This window comes from Xenopus laevis, chromosome 4S (assembly GCF_017654675.1).
Source record: "Xenopus laevis strain J_2021 chromosome 4S, Xenopus_laevis_v10.1, whole genome shotgun sequence".
NCBI classification, from domain to species: domain Eukaryota; kingdom Metazoa; phylum Chordata; class Amphibia; order Anura; family Pipidae; genus Xenopus; species Xenopus laevis.
The window spans coordinates 70,417,303-70,434,251 of record NC_054378.1 but is presented as its reverse complement, the minus strand read 5'-3'; the positions used below and the strand labels follow the sequence as shown (position 1 = coordinate 70,434,251).

Below are 16,949 nucleotides of genomic sequence, written 5' to 3'. Positions count from 1 at the left end.
GCATAGAGCAAAAAGCCTTGCAAAACACCCAATTCCAAAAGCATTGAACACAGCAAGTATGTGGGCACTCAGTAATCATTTTTTTGCCACAGTCCTCCAATTTATTTTGACCAGTTCGGGTGCAATGTTATCTGTAATCAGCTAAAAGAAGACATAAGTACTCTTGATATTCAATTCTCATTCATAATGCTCTAATTAAAGTTACCTTGTTGAAACTACCACTCATACATTATATTCTAAAAATTATGAACAGTAACATAGTACTGTTTTCAACATAGGTTGAAAAATGGCATGCGTCCATCAAGTTCAACCTTTTCTGCCTTTATAAAACCTGCCTACTTGCTAGAAAAAATCTCCAATTTGCCTCTCCACTCAGCTTTGTCCTAAGAGTAAAAAAGAACCCTTGCTAAAAAGTCATCCAGTCCCTCCTTGAGGCTCTCTAATGGATTGCTGATGAAAATTTCAAAAATACTAAAATAGGTCTGAGTGAAATTAAAGGCACAGAACAACTTTTTTATGTTTAATATTGTTACAGATCATAGTAGGGGGTATATTAACCAAAACATTCATTTGAATATATGCCTGTAAAACAATGGTTTCTTATCCTTTTTATTTCTCTTATTCATATGTGTTTGGTAACATATGTGAAGTTATAACCATTCGGTCAAAAAAAAGTAGAATGTCTTTCTCCTTTGGAACATTTTATAGATAATCCTCTGCAAATCCTAGCCATTCTCATCAGAGTATTTAGGTCAGTTGCTGCCCTAGACTCTGGACCATTTAGTGTCCCATATGCCCATGCACATGATGTCAGCGGATGTGACATCAAAGCGTAAAGTGTGTGCATGACACCACTTCGGCCACAACACTACAGGGCCACCTCTGCTGTTGGAATGTATTTGGTAGCAGAACAAGTGGAGTTTTTTTTTCGCTTTTTTTTTTTTTACCATAGAGGCATCCAGTCCCTTACCATATTACCGTATAGGCTGCTCCCATAAAGTTACAACCATGGGGACAGGTCCTATATGGTAAATACACCCTTGGCCTTACCTATTTCTTCTTAGTAGAATAATCATTACTTTTTTGTGCAACTGTGTATTTCAACATTTGAAGGCTACGTTGTATATTTTTAGGTATGTAATTACATTTCAGGGATCACAGAGCATAAACTATTCTCTAAGTAAATGCTACAATCACAGCAGCCCGGAATAAACTTAAAACAAGTTACAGACCATGAATAAAAGAACAGAAAATTTTACACATCATAGGTGCTGATATTTACTTTAGTGGCTCAAATAGTGAATAAGAAACAGAAAATCAAAGAGCTCACATCAGTAAAGCGAGTGGGGAGTGATATGAAATACGATAACAAGTTTCTATAGTACTATCAAACAGAAATCAGCATGGCATAGGAATACAATGGCATGATGTGTGGTTATTCAACTGAAATAATGTTTTTGTGTTGTGGCTCTGCTGCAGATACAGCGCAGCTTATTAGTTATAAGAAGTAACTTGAATGAATAAGCATTGTAGATAATATACAAATGTAAGTGCAAGGACATGCAAAATATTGTCTGGCAATACATTCTCTTGTTTCTTATTTTATATTTGGAAAAAGACAATTATCCACAAAATACTCTTTAAATGACTACCTAACCTAATTCAGATCTATGCTATTTTGGCATTATTTTTCTTTTAAAGGATAAGTAAAATAAGGGAATGTAAAAATGATGAGAGTTCCATTCTAAGAACATTTGGAATTTATATTCATCATTAATTTTGTTCTCCAATTTCAAGATATTAAGACATACATGTACTGTTAATAAAAATTGTTACAACAGCCCCACCTCCAGGTCAATTTCCAACCATTCAACCACCAAGTAGTTGAGGAAGTTATCAGGAGAAACAAAGACAACTGGTCTGATATTGTTCTGGTTAGAAAAGATATGAAAAAAAGTTATCTGAGGTTTCTAATGTTTATTCTAACCAGAAGAACCCCAGATCAGCCCTCTTCCTTTCTTCAACAACAACTTCCATGGCAACAACTTGCATGGTAGGAAACTAACCAGCAGGTGGTGCTGTTGTAACAAAATTATCATTCATATAAACAGTACATGTATCCCTTAATATCTTTGAATTAAAAAAAAATGATTGACTATGTTACTTGCAAAGTATATTGATATTAGGATGATATGTCCTATAGTCCCCATAACCTACTCAGTCCATTCTGGAAAGGGGGGTTGTTGACACAACTGACTAAGAGAGAAAAAAAATAATTAGTCTTTACTGATTTCCTTGTTATTGTTGGACATTCTTTGAGTGGAAGAAGCTGATATCTACAGCAACAGATATCAACAACATGCTCCAAATAAAACAGCACTCAAAAGTAGTAGAAATAAGCACCATCTCTGTAGCCTTACATGTTTCATGTTCCAGAAGACTTAATAGGCATATGATTATGGTCTTTTGGAGCATGAAATGTGTAAGGCTACAGACATTGTCCTGATAAATGAAAATTTTGATTTAATCAGGCTGTGAGTCTACAATAAAATAATATTTATATTAAATCAATTTTGATTATAGAGCTCCCTACCCTAATGGAATTTGGCACTGCTTACAGAAAGAGCAAGAGGTTGGGCTGCAGGGGGTGTCTGTTGGCACCACCTAGCATACAAGTCATTCAGAACACATTCCAAGAACAAGGTGCAAGGAAGCTAAGATCCTACTTTAAAAAGAAGTTTTACCAGTGCTGTGCCTTAAGCCAGACTTTCAATCAGAGCACATAATGCATTGGGCAAGGGCCAGATGTAAAGGGCCCATTTACTTAGCTCGAGTGAAGGATTAGAAGAAAAAATACTTAGAATTTCGAATGGTCGAATATGGCTACTTCGACCATCGAATAGGCTACTTCGACCATCGAATAGGCTACTTCGACCTTCGACTACGACTTTGAATCGAACGATTCGAACTAAAAATCGTTCCACTATTCGACCATTCAACAGTCGAAGTACTGTCTCTTTAAAAAATACTTCGACCCCCTATTTCGCCACCTAAAACCTACTGAGGCCAATGTTAGCTTATGGGGAAGGTCCCCATAGGCTTCCTAACAATTTTCTGATCGAAGGAAAATCCTTCCATCGATGGATTGAAATTCTTCGAATCGTTCGATTTGAAGGATTTAATCGTTTGATCGAACGATTATTCCTTCGATCGTTCGATCGTAGGAATAGTGCTAAATCCTTCGACTTCGATATTCGAAGTCGAAGGATTTCAATTCGGCAGTCGAATATCGAGGGTTAATTAACCATTGATATTCGACCCTATGTAAATCTCCCCCTAAGTGTCTCATGAGTAGCAAGAGGCCTGCAGTGCAATTGGGCAGGGAGGCCTAGGGGGATGACAGGACGTTGTCAAGCAACTTTTCCCCAGGCCCCCGGACTTGTCAGAGGCATTATTTTGCAGGTGAAGAATTTAAAGGACGAATTTCCACAAGTTATGCTCTACACAATACAAAATTCTAGTAAGGAAAGAATGATTAAACCAAGGAGAATAGTCACATAAAAGCAATAGAATCTTTTGCTCCAGCCCAATAATTGCCATCAAAGCTTGAGTAACTTGCACACAGCAAAACTAAAGAATAATTTGCTTGTTACCCCTTTAGAACATTTACTCACGGTTATAATGTTTAACTATGTCTTTAATTATCCAATAAGAGGAATGTAATTGACAGGTATAATTTCATATCAAAGGCAGAATTAATTTTTTTTTAAAAAATTACTAACCAGACAGCACAACCAAAACTTTTAAAACAATTAAATGATATTGTGTTTGTTAAATAGGAATTATTTTTCCCACGGATTAGCAGATATAAATATAGTTAGTTACAAGAAAATAAGCTTATTGTCTTGCAGCTGCATGCATACACAGGCATACAGGGCGGGTAGGATTGACTTAACAATATACTCCTTCTGGTGAATGTCTGTGCTGTCCTACAGGGCAGATATAACTCTTTATAGTTATATGCAAGTTCAGACACGCACTAGAACCTTTTTGGGCTGGTAACTGCATTTACTCGTGCAGTTATTTGTTTCCCATTAAAATGACTGGAAGATAGCAGTGGCCCTAAAAAGCAAATTGTGGAAATATATATATATATATATATATATATATATATATATATATATATATATATATATATACATATATATATATTATAATAGATATATACACAGTATATATGTCTGTTTATATTGTTTGTTTTAAATCAATGGCTCATTTAAGCCATTCAGCTACTTAGAGCTTATACTTACAATATGACTCACATATTCAAATTATAATTATAGTTAAATAATTTAATAATTTGAAAATTTTTTGCAGAGAAAGAAGGTGTTTTGTAGCATTAAATAGGTTTAATTAGACTGTTCTTTTACAATTTGTTAGAAGGTTATAATGACATTCTGTTAGAAATCTCTCTTGATTATGTTCGCACAAGTATTGTATTTATTTTAATGTACCGTAAGTCTGGGAAGTTGGTTAATGAGAGAGTAGTTAAAGTAGAAACAGAGTAGAAAAAAAATATAAATGGTACTTTGTTGCTAAGCACTGTTTCTCCTCATTTTAGGATGTTAATGCTTCTTTGTCTAAAAACTCATATTATCCTATTGTCCAATCCTATCTATTTAGAAAAAAACAACATTTATATGTTACAGTCTTCCCAGTAAAACCAATCAGAACTTTAAATGGAACATCACTTAAAATAAAGTATTTTAACACTTCATTTACTAAAGAGGCAAAACTGTACAATTCACCATATTTTAACCCATCGGGCAACAGTCTTTCCAAGCATTTTAGTGCAATTGCACCCAGTGCCATCAGGTATAAAATGTTGTGCCCTGCACAACATAAAAAACCAAAGCTAGTAAACTGTAGGCTAAATGCTGCAACTTGCACCTATAAGTAAAGTGAGGCTTGCAAGTGACACAAGGACATGGATAAACTTCAGTTGTGTGAATTTTCAACTTGCAAAAAAATTGCAGTTCCACTCAGAATTGGAGTGCTCTACCTCCTCCGTTTCCCGTTTGGTTCCAGGTGCTGTTGCAGTATATCGACCAGGCCTGCATAGGTCAGAAATTCAGATCAAAGTATTCTATTCACTGCAGCACACTGGGAGTTGAATATTTGTGCAACAAAGTGTTTTATTAGCTCATAGTAGACATACAAAGCAGGCAATGTTTCGGACCCCACTGGGTCCTTTATCAAGCCTATACACACCACACTCTGTGAATGTTAAGAGGAGGGAATATACTCATGTTATTACATAAAAAGGAGATGCAGTGGATTCACAGATTAGACTCAGTCTGGCCACGGGGATTTAAAGTTTATACTCCGGCCATGTTTATCTACGATTGATTGGGTATGTAGACATTTTATGTTATGAGATACAACATTTTTGTAACACTATATCTGAAACACAAATATTATGGTTACAAATGTCAATTGTTAAATGTTAATTGTTTTTTCTTTTCTTTTTCTAAGGATATTGAACCATAGGAATCTCTGAGTGCGGGCACCAGTTTCTGCAATTCTGAAGAATCACACAATAAGGTACCTTTAGCGTCTCAGATGTCACTGAAGTGTAATATAGTTCAATATGGTTCCATTTCATTCTATTTACTTATTTAACACTTACAAATGATTATGCACTAATCGATTTTTTAATTGACTATAAAGGACTTTTTAACGTGATTGGATGTACTTACCTGAGACCCCTGGACTGATGTACATAAAACCAGGATGATGGACACTTTCTTCTAATCAGCACATTGGATGTTATATGGTTTATTTCCCTCCAACTTCCCCTCCCCATTTATCTCCCCTTCCAAAATTGGGAACACTACTTAAACATTCACAGAGTGTGGTGTGTATAGGCTTGATAAAGGACCCAGTGGGGTCCGAAAAGTTGCCTGCTTTGTATGTCTACTATGAGCTAATAAACACTTTGTTGCACAAATATTCAACTCCCAGTGTGCTGCAGTGAATAGGATACTTTCATGGTCACTAATTGGTCACTTACAGATGCAACACATATAGCAAACCCTGAGTTACATGAGGAAAATATCCACATATTTAAATGTCTCCAAAGCATTCCAGATAATAGATCCTATATACCTAAAACATAATATCATGATCACATCATTCTTTCTTTCCTCTTAGCTCTCATGTGTGATGAGCATGAAAAAAAAAGGTTATATTCATGCCGAGCCCCAAAAAAAATAAAAAATAAAACACTACAGTAGCTGGGATGTGCTTTGCTGCCTGGCAACTGTACACCGAGGATTTTTCTTCCACGTGCTACCATTTGCACTATAAAGCACAGAATAGAGAGTTATCTGTCACTTCTGTGCTGTCTATGGAAGCAGAGCATAACCTCGCTCAGTCCTGGAAATGCACAAACAAAAAATGTCAAGAGGAAAGCTCCTGCAAGGCAATGAAACAAAGCATGTGAATTAAACATGAAAGGGCTTTTACCATCTCATCTGCAAATCTTTTTACTGTAAAGAATAAGGATTTTTGCACTGATGCAGCATTACAATATGGGTGTTTCTCTGTAAAATAAATATTGCTAAAAAGAAGGGCATTTTTCCTATTTGATCTTTACGCTGCAGCTGGGCTTCTACTCTTTAATCCCTTTAAACTTCTGCCTCCTACCTGTTGATGGCTCTCGAAGAAGAAATACTTGATGAGATGCTGAATCTGTCCTGGGGGACAATAAACAGCAGCATGTTGGGGGATGTAAACAGGACCAATGAATCCCTGTTGAACTGGACTGAGACTGGACCCCCACCATTATTAACTGATGCCTGGCTTGTGCCTCTTTTCTTCGCCCTGATCATGTTGGTTGGGCTGATTGGAAACTCTCTTGTTATTTATGTCATCTCCAAACACAGACAGATGAGGACTGCCACCAACTTTTATATAGGTAAGTAAAAGCAACTGGATATTGAGAATACCCAGCTGCAAGTGGAACACTGGTGTTAAGACTATAGGAGCTTAAAGCTGTGTATATATATATATTTAATATCTTATTACACACAAATTAATAATTTTAATTATCATGAAGTAATACATGGATATCAACATAATCTCTTTACACAACTGATGTAAAGTCATTGTATATAAAGTTGTATATTATTTACAGGGGTTATTAGGGCTCATTTGCAAACACAAATGCAAGGGATAGGTGCAAAACCATGCATTTATACAATATTATTATTATTATTAACATGTATTTATATAGCGCCAACATATTGCGTAGCACTGTATTAACAACTGTATTTGCCTTTATACACAATAGCTGAATCTTGTGCTGAAAGCCTGCCTGCTTTGCTGTTTCTGAATAAGATGTAAGGTACATGGTACAGTTTTCAATTTTTTTTTTTCCAGATACCTGTTGTTATGCTGGAATTTTGAAAACTGAAAGCATTGAAATCATTTTAGTTACAAAAATGGCAATTTGCACTTGTGCCTGTAAATGTGCCTAATTTTCTTTTCTATTAGAGAATAATTTTTGTAGCAAAAAAATGTATTTGTTCTCACAGGACATGAAATGATTGATAATGTGCGTCAGAGCATTTTTGGATTGATACATGCCTGTACCTTCTGTGTCAAGCAGTTTCCATTAAAGTTAAGATGGCAGGGCAGTTTTGGGAAACATGCTGATGGCTTTTGACATAAGCCTTAAGATTTAAACTAACATTGTGATGTTTTCTGCAGCTATAATAATTGCTATAAGAATTGCTAACATAAAACTTATAGGAATAGGTGAGGCAAACATTACTATAGAACTCATAGCCAGATCCGATAACTGCAAATCTATATCAGCCTCTTCATTTGACAAGCACAGCACATAAAACTGCAGTTTTCCAATAACATTCATGATAAATGCAGGTATTTTCTTCCTGAGAGATTTTCTTCTCAAGTAAGTACAATTTGCTGTAATATATGTGTCTGTACATTGGGCTTCTAATAATGTAATAATGTCAGCTTGCAAGATAGCAGGTTACTGTACACTTTTTCACTCAGCTATTATATTATCACCATGTTTGAGTATATGGGCTTTCAAGCCAAATTGGCTGCTACATACAGTACATAGAAATCAGTGGGGAGAAGTTGGTCAGTATTAGGACCTGTGTGTGTGTGTAATTACAGCAGACTTAGTTAATTGGGGCTAGTGGTACCATTAAGAGCATGACTGTTTCTGCCCCAAATAGTTTTAGGGGCCTTTGGTCCGGAAGGCGTTCACTGGAATCTATCAAAGGCATGTCCCCAAAGCACATTTTCAACTGTCTGTTAATATGTTCTTGGGGTGAAACTGATGTACCTTACTAACTCCACGTGACATGTAAGCTGTTAGGAAATGAAACCTTGTTGTAGTTGTCTCTAGCACTGTGGAGCAGAAATGTTACCCACTGTGCCACCATGCTGCCACCCCATCTGCTTTCTTTGTTCAAGCTGGGTTGGGAGTGGTGCAAGCTAAATGAAAACAGTACTGCCTCTTATTGAACGATCGTTTCCTTCTGACTGATATAACTTATAGTTTTAGTAGGGATGCGTGCGCAGAGGAAGCCTGGGCATGTTTATTTACAGAATATATGTTGACCCAGATCTTTAAAACATTATATTTTTTACAGTTCAAAATCATTCTTTTCTTCCTGTCCTGAACACAGAACAAATAAATACTCAGGTCAACTCTTGTGCCTTTACGCATTTCTCACACGTGGATACAAAACAATATTGAAATAATAAGAGACCAGAAACCAGAGAGAGAGAATAATTGTTGGCTTAATGTTTGCATGAACTAACTTGCAAGCTTTATATTTTAGGTGAGTTTCCTACAATTGCCATTAGATGGAGGCATATTCTAAACAACGAGGGCTGTGCAAGGTTCAGTATCTAGATTATTGTTTCTCACCTTCCTTACCCTTGCTGGTGGTACTAAAATATATGGCATCAGTTGTTCTAAGTTTTATTTCCTATGATATTAAGAGAAATATTGATGGCAATATTATTTTTTCTCTTTTTGTAAACTTAAAGGGTTGTTTATTTCAAGTTTGTACTTATGCAGTAACTCATGGCAACGAAACAGATATTTGCTTTCATTAGTATGTGCAGCTGGCTCAAAAAGCTAATCAATAAATTGTTGCAGTGGGTGACTGCCCTGGGTTTATAAATGTGCCTCAATTGTCTATCTGGCAGGAAAACCACAAGGTTTATATCACCCTCACTGTGCATTTACTGTATTCATAATTCCAAATGGGTACAGAACAGCAATACTAGGATTGGCCAAATGAACAGGCTGAGAATTTTTTTTGTTGCTAAACAGAGATACCTATTGAATTATGGACTCTGTATTAGGACAGAAGAGGCTCGCTGCAACTGGTATTGGAACATGGAAAAATTGCGAAAGGATAGTAAGACAGATACTATGGAGAGAGCAATTTCCAATAATAATTGATAATAATAGTAAACACATAATACAGGTTACAATGGCACAGGCAAATTAAATGTGTCCACTCCAGCAGCTATTGTCTGAAGAGTGTTCCTTTTATTTGGCTTACCCTCCCCAGGATTCTGTTGTAGGGGAGCTGCTTTTGCATTGACAGCAGTGTGACAGCGGCCGCAAAGTATAACATGCTAACGTTTTCATTTTCTGCTTTTTATGTAATGGAACTTTGTGGTGTGACCACAAATTGAGTGGTTCAAAAAGTAGGCATGGTATCAATAAAAATTTTGCAATGTACTTCATGTGCTTATTCTTTTATAGATGTACCCTAATTTCACTTTGACACTTTGATCTAGGAAATTTATATCAAATACAACAGGCTCAGTCTTTAGATCTGGACAAACCTTCCAAACGCCACTACTCACAGCACAAAAGGAAACTTTTGTCCCAGTTAGTAAAAATGTATTTCCCTACTTTTATAGAGAAAGAAAGATGTAAATAAGTTTAGGGGCAGATTTTTCAAGGGTCGAAGTGAATTTGAGGGTATTTTCGAAGTAAACAAATTCGAAATTCAAAGTAATTTTTTGAATACTTCGACCATAAAATAGTATACTACGACCTCAAATTTACTTCGATTTCGATTCAAAGTAAAAATCGTTCGACCATACGATAATCGAAGAACTGTCTCTTTAAAAAAACTTCGACTTCAATACTTCTCCAACTTAAACCTGCCGAAGTGCTATGTTAGCCTATGGGGACCTTCCAGAGCAAGTTTTTTGTATTCAAAGGAAAATTGTATAATCCTACGATAAAATCGTTCGAATCGCACAATTCGAAGTACGATTGTACGATTGTACTACGATAGGTATACAATCGTACGATGAATAAAATCCTCCGACTTCAAATTCAAATGTCGTAGGATTCTATTCGATGGTTGAATTACAAAGTATTTTCTACTTCGAAATTCGACCCTTGATAAATCTGCCCCTTAGTGTTTCTGGGTAGTTTGGAGCATCAGCTTTCACTGGCAACCATTCTATAGGATACACGTGAGAAATCATGGTTTTCTGTGCAAGTCTTTATTTTGGGATCCCAACAGTTCTGCCAGGAAGCTTCAGTGTGGCTGATTGGATCATGTAACATGAAAGAACAGTATATATGTCATTTTAGGAGAAAGACTGTATGTTACAATCATTGATCTTTGCATCTCTGTGCCCCCAGCAAACTTGGCATCCACTGATATTATGTTCCTTGTGTGCTGTGTGCCTTTCACTGCAACACTCTATCCTCTTCCCAGTTGGATATTTGGAGACTTCATGTGCAAGTTTGTGGCCTATTTACAGCAGGTAACACATGTTATATTCTGAAATAAAGAAGTACTACATAATAAAGTGAATAAAGTACCCCCTCTTGTAAAATATAAGGATATTATAAGTTACCGAGGAGTTTCATGACCATTATACAGGTCATGGAACTCCGAGGTAACTTGTAATATACTCATATTTTGCAACCGGTGGTACTTTATTTATTATAATAAACAGTGTGACAGAAATGACATCAGAACTCACCATTTATAACTGATGACATCAGAACTCACCGTTTATAAGGATATAATTTACAAGATATTCATGGCTTTTGTGTATTATATACAGATACCGGTATAAAGATTCCCATTGTGGGATACATTTCTTTACCATAACTAGTTTAAATGTTGATTGGCTTCCAATATAAAGCTAACTGTATGATTCTAGGGCATTGGCTGGACTATGACTGCATTTTTGTCTGGAATAAAGATATATTTTCATTCTTGTGAACAGACGGGTGCCCCTTTCATCTTAATAATGCACATCCTTGTTCAGTGGACTGCTTGGAGATCATTTACAAAAATCATTTTAAATTCAAGATTTCTTTGCCATGATAACAATCCATTCTTTAAATATTGCTGTATTCTTGTAGAGGATGGTATTCCTCTCTGAATTTTTTTTATACTTATGTAAGTAAAAAAATATTTAACAGTAATTTTGTTAGTTTGCTCATTTAGAATACTAATAAATAAAAAAAAATGCATAGTGCCATTATTTCCTTCTTACAAAGGACATGGTTTCCAAGCTGTATGAAGTTCTTCTAAAAGAAGAAGAAATTTAAATGTTACAGTGATGTTCTGATATAAATGTAACATTGTTTTGAGCTAAGAAGGGACTGAACAAAAATGTTGGACCATTAACTTATAGCAAAAATTGTGCACACATCTGTCTTGAGGTATAATTTTAATAATAGCACCATTACATCTCCAGTTTTGAAAAAGGATCAATTTACATAACATAATACCCTGCAATAATATTAGATCATTACAATCCAAAGTGATAAAAATGTAAACAATTATTAATTCAAAGAGTCTCTTCTTCTCTATTGTTACAGCAACTATTTCCTTTATTTTTACATCTAGGTAACAGTGCAGGCCACTTGTATCACCCTGACAGCAATGAGTGCCGACCGATGCTATGCCACACTGTACCCACTGAGATCTCTGCGTCATCGCACCCCAAAAGTAGCCATGCTTGTTAGCATCTGCATATGGATAGGTACAATCATACAATTGTAAATTTCAAAAAATGCCTAAATAGATGAAGGTAGTCTAAAGTAAAAATATAAATTATGCCTGCGTGAGTTTTATAAAAACCCCAAATGTGAAAATCAAGTTTTCATAAACAAAATACTTAAAGTTGATGTAAAGGCAAAAAATAAATCCTAGTTGCAAAGAACGATATCTCTATTATCTGTTTGGTTTATTTAATGTTTCAAGGATTTTCTAGTTGACTTTAGGTAGGAAGATTAAATCACAGAAAGATACATTATCTGGAAAACCTCAGGTCTCGAGCGTCCTGGATAACAGGTCCCCTACCTGTACACTGAACAGTTTTGTGTTCTCAATAGTGGGGTAGTATGGCCAACTTTGTAATTAAAACAATTATATTATAAGGAGCTTATCTGTTGTCTCTTATGTAAGTTGTAAGTCAGGGTAACAGCAAACAGGACGCTTTGTTGCTCATAGTAAATCACTTCTCCAGTGGGCAGTAAAGCATCTCAAAATACTTAATTATCTGGATGACTTTTAAGAGTTTTCTTTAAAACACTACATGCAGCGAACCTGCAGAATTTCACAAAAATACCTCCTTGCATATTTTTGTGTGATTATACCTGTTAGCCACAAGCATTTTACATTTGGGGATTTCAGTTCATATGGAATTGAAAGGAATTTTCAGCAATTCTTCAACCATCTCAAACTAACCTTAGGTAGAATTGGCTGTCCCATGGCTACAGAGCAGCTAATGTATATAAATTGTTTCTGAAGCAAACACCCTTACTAAACCTTTCATTTTCAGATTAGTAGCAGTAGCATTGCCTACACAAATGATGCAGTACTCAAATTTTGAACCAGATTTGCAATGAACTGTAAAAAAAATAGTACTCTCATTGCGTTAGATTTTTTGAACAACTCTTTATTTATATCAATGTTTCCAAGTATCATTACAAACAGTGCAATTATGCAATGTGGATGACGGAAAAAAGATGTAACACTACAAAAGGTCTCCACATGCATGCTTGAGTATAGATACATTGTATGCAGGAAAATAATAGATTTTAGAGTAAGGTTATTTAAACAAAGGGAAAACAAAGCATACAGATCACAATCTCAGTATGGATATTACAGCTATCTTGTTAAGTTTAAAAGGTAATTATTCCATGGCAACCAGATGGCCATATGACAGTCTAATTTATCACCCAGAAGGGCTGAAACATAATGCTTACATTGAATACATTTAAGCCTATCATAACAAAAGGGATGGAAAGAGAGGGGACTAGCCAATGTAATGCAAAGACCCAGGGCGTGGCCACTATTATTTGAGACACAAGGCAGTGTGGCTGTAATGTACATTTAGGGTAAGGTAGGGATAACAATGCTGATTTGATGTTAGGTTCAATAGTTATCCCTATAATCTGGGAATCCATTTGAAATACCTCCGTCCAAAATACTGAGACTATGGGGCAATGCCACCTGACATAAAGGTAGTTCCATCTAACAGGGCAGCCCCTAAAACATGTTACTCATTTAGAAATATCAGTCAATCAAATATTGCCTGCCCCTCCTCTATGTCTGAAGGAAACAAGATTCAAATCATTTATATCGTGTAAGTAACGTTTATTTTCCTTGACTTATGCGATAAAATAGGATTCGGAATAATTTTATTGGAGTGACAAGTGTTAGATATTGCCTTAGATTTGTATGGCTCGGATCAACTTAAAAATTGTTAATTAAAAAAATATATAAATAAATTTATAGAGTTTTAGATTGCTAGTTTCCTGCATAGCAGTTTCTTGAATGGACCAATAAAAGGCTTCCATGAATAACTATCAGTCAACAGGTATTTTATCTTTGATAATATTGAATATCTTCATGTAGTTTTACCTTGTTGATGCTGAACCATTAATAAGAGATTTTTTTAATTAAGCAAACTTGAGTGATGTAAACCCATTAAAACCCATCTATAATAATAAATATAAATATAATGAACATTCCATGTCCTTTCTTAACAGGATCACTACTTCTGTCTACACCAATCATACCTTATCAAAAGATCCAAAAAGGCTACTGGTATGGGCCAAGAACTTACTGCATAGAGCAATTCCCATCAGATATTATGAAGAAGGTTTGCATCTTGTACCAGTTCCTAGCTGTTTACTTGCTGCCATTACTGACCATATGTCTGTGTTACTCACTGATGCTGAAAAGAGTTGGACGGCCAGTTGTGGAGCCAACTGACAACAATTACCAGGTAACCTATACCCCTTTATTTTATGTCAGTCATTATTAACTATTGATTACTTTGCTGTAACTGTTGTTACACAGATTTTTTAAATGATGTTTCAGAATAAATTTATTTAAACAAATTGTTTATTTTGAGGCCTCATCATCCCTTGAGTCTAGATTTTATTTTGCTCCCTGCAGCATCCACCCCCCCACCTGAGGTAGAAGGTAGAATAAGCACAACACATGGTGCCTTTTCTTTTTTAAACAGTTATATAGTATAACAATGAAATTTCCTGGAAAAAAAATTAAACTGTAAAGAAAAGTGCAGAGTAAATAGAATACAAATAGAATGCAACTCCTGTAATTCTTTGTTTGGCATAGCAGGTTGTGGAATTAACTCTTTAAACTATGGCACAGCTTTTGATTAATTGTGAATTAGGGGCTAAACAATGAAGTAGGAACAGAATTAGCTAAACAATATGAAACCATCTTTTTACATGTTGTTTTAAAAACCTGTAATTACTAAAAAATTGCAAACCTCTCCAATATAAAAAACCTTCATATGGGTCAGGTTCACAAATTTTATGTCTAAGAACATCTTTAGTCTAACGCTCTGAATAAGAACTGAGGGCAACAGTAATGTACCTTGTTCAGGCCCGGCCCCACACAAATAATATCTGGAGGGGGGCCAGCACAGATGCTCGAGTCCAACCTCCTTCCCCTCCAGGCCTGTCAGCTAGTTTGTGCCCAGTCAACCGCAAGTTTAGAAGTAGCTGGGGACTACAAAGTACCATAAAGTGGACCCCCTCGGCCAGGCCACCTTGGCCTGTAAGCCCCCCCCCCGCAGCCACCACTGGAGGGAAAGCTATATGTTTGTAAGACAAAGCAAATACTGTTTCTGTATAATTCTGTGCCAATTTCTAAGTATCATTGTCATGTGTTAAAAAGAGTTTGAGCCTAAAAGCAAGTAAGGTTGTGAATTTGTACTATTTAATAAGGAGCAGCTGTATTTGTTGGAAAAGGCCATCCCTTTCATTTCATACCTGTTTCAAGTTACTGATATGTCTGTCTGCTGAGCTTGTATTACTGCATTCAATTCAACTATTAGACAGACAGAGAAGTACATGCCCTGAACACGGAATAAAGTTGCATGTTTATGCAAGAGTTCCTCTACACTGGCTCAGTCAAATCATAGCACAAGATGCCTCTAATCAAATCTACACTGAACACTACAATTTTTCTATATCTATATAAATGTTTCTGAGGTGGCCCTACTGATTCATTTAATACATCTCTGCATCTTTTCAGAACTGGCCAGATGTTGGGCCACACAGAGATCCTAAAATGAACAACAAGGCAGGCCTCTGCTTTCAAAGGAAAATGCACCCTTTTTCTGGGCAGATTTTGTTTTCAATTTATTTTCACTTTAATTTCACTTAAACGTTACATAAAGTATGGCTATAGTTTTGTGTAATATGGTGTTAAGGCAAAGTAAGCAAAGGCATCATCTCACATTCATTGTGTATTTATTTCTTACATTCATTGTGTATTTATTTTGCTTTACCGCCAATAAATACACAATGCTGAGTGCACTAAACATTTGTTCACTGCGGATTTGCCTTTATATATATATTAATGTTAATGGCATGCATGCAACAAAAATGTTCTCTTTCTCAAAGAATGTAGATAGTTAAATTATACCATACCATTATGTAATCATGCAACTTTTTTGATTTACTGGTTTTGGTATTTGAGGTAGAATAGAATCTCATTTAAGACTCTTTTCCATTTTCACCATCTTCTTCTGCTTCTTAATGCCAGGTCCAACTGCTATCAGAGAGAACTATTGCTATGAGAAGCAAAATCTCCAAGATGGTTATAGTGATTGTTCTGCTTTTCACTATTTGCTGGGGTCCCATTCAGCTCTTCAGCCTATTTCAAGGATTTTACCCAGGCTTTCAAGCCAACTATGCAACCTACAAAATCAAAACGTGGGCCAATTGCATGTCCTACGCAAACTCTTCAATCAATCCCATAGTCTATGGCTTCATGGGAGCAAGCTTCAGAAAGTCTTTCAAGAAAGCCTTTCCTTTTATGTTTCGAAACAAAGTAAGGGATGGAAGTATTACATCTGCAACTGTGAATAATGAAATGAAGTTTGTTGCCATGGAGTCCACCAATAATGAACTTAAGTAGTAACTATCAGATTTTTGGATTGTTTACATGCACTTAACAAATCAAGTTGGATGCTTTCAGGGGACTTAGTTAAACTGAAGCAAAGCACTTATGATTATAGCAAGTGGGCCGGACTTCTGTGAAATCTGTGTATTCAAGCAAATTTCAGAGGGGCTGCTTTAAGATGCCATAGACTGTCACTGTTTATTGGTCTCTGTGGGATGTTTGGGCCTCCGCTTATCCATAATTCTAAGGTCTGTTTTAAATCTAAGTCTGCACCATATAATATTCTAATTTCAAATGAAACCTGGTTTAGATTTTTGGAGTATTTTTTTTACATTTCAGTATTTTTACATTTACATATGAAGCATATAGTTACATAGTTACATAGTTAAATCTGGTTAAAAAAAGACAAAGTTCATCAAGTTCAACCCCTCCAAATGAAAACCCAGCTTCCATACA

The 16,949-nt window shown here is 35.7% G+C and overlaps 1 protein-coding gene across 1 annotated transcript; it reads left to right on the top strand.

The window, feature by feature from the left end:
• Nucleotides 1-6,274: 6,274 nt before the first annotated feature.
• On the top strand, nt 6,275-16,876 carry LOC108715096 (G-protein coupled receptor 54). The gene is made up of 5 exons (XM_018259929.2): nt 6,275-6,979; nt 10,724-10,848; nt 11,949-12,084; nt 14,099-14,337; nt 16,134-16,876. The coding sequence occupies exons 1-5, from the start codon at nt 6,715-6,717 to the stop codon at nt 16,506-16,508; spliced, it is 1,140 nt and encodes a 379-aa protein (XP_018115418.1). The 5' UTR covers nt 6,275-6,714; the 3' UTR covers nt 16,509-16,876.
• The last annotated feature ends 73 nt before the right edge of the window (nt 16,877-16,949 follow it).

What these genes read in the sequence shown, in the direction of transcription:
- LOC108715096 (XM_018259929.2), top strand. Translation starts at nt 6,715, where the DNA reads ATGGCTCTCGAAGAAGAAATACTTGATGAGATGCTGAATCTGTCCTGG. An exon ending in TGCCACCAACTTTTATATAG is followed by an intron (nt 6,980 to 10,723) that starts GTAAGTAAAAGC and finishes CTGTGCCCCCAG; the next exon opens with CAAACTTGGCATCCACTGAT. An exon ending in CAACTGACAACAATTACCAG is followed by an intron (nt 14,338 to 16,133) that starts GTAACCTATACC and finishes TCTTAATGCCAG; the next exon opens with GTCCAACTGCTATCAGAGAG.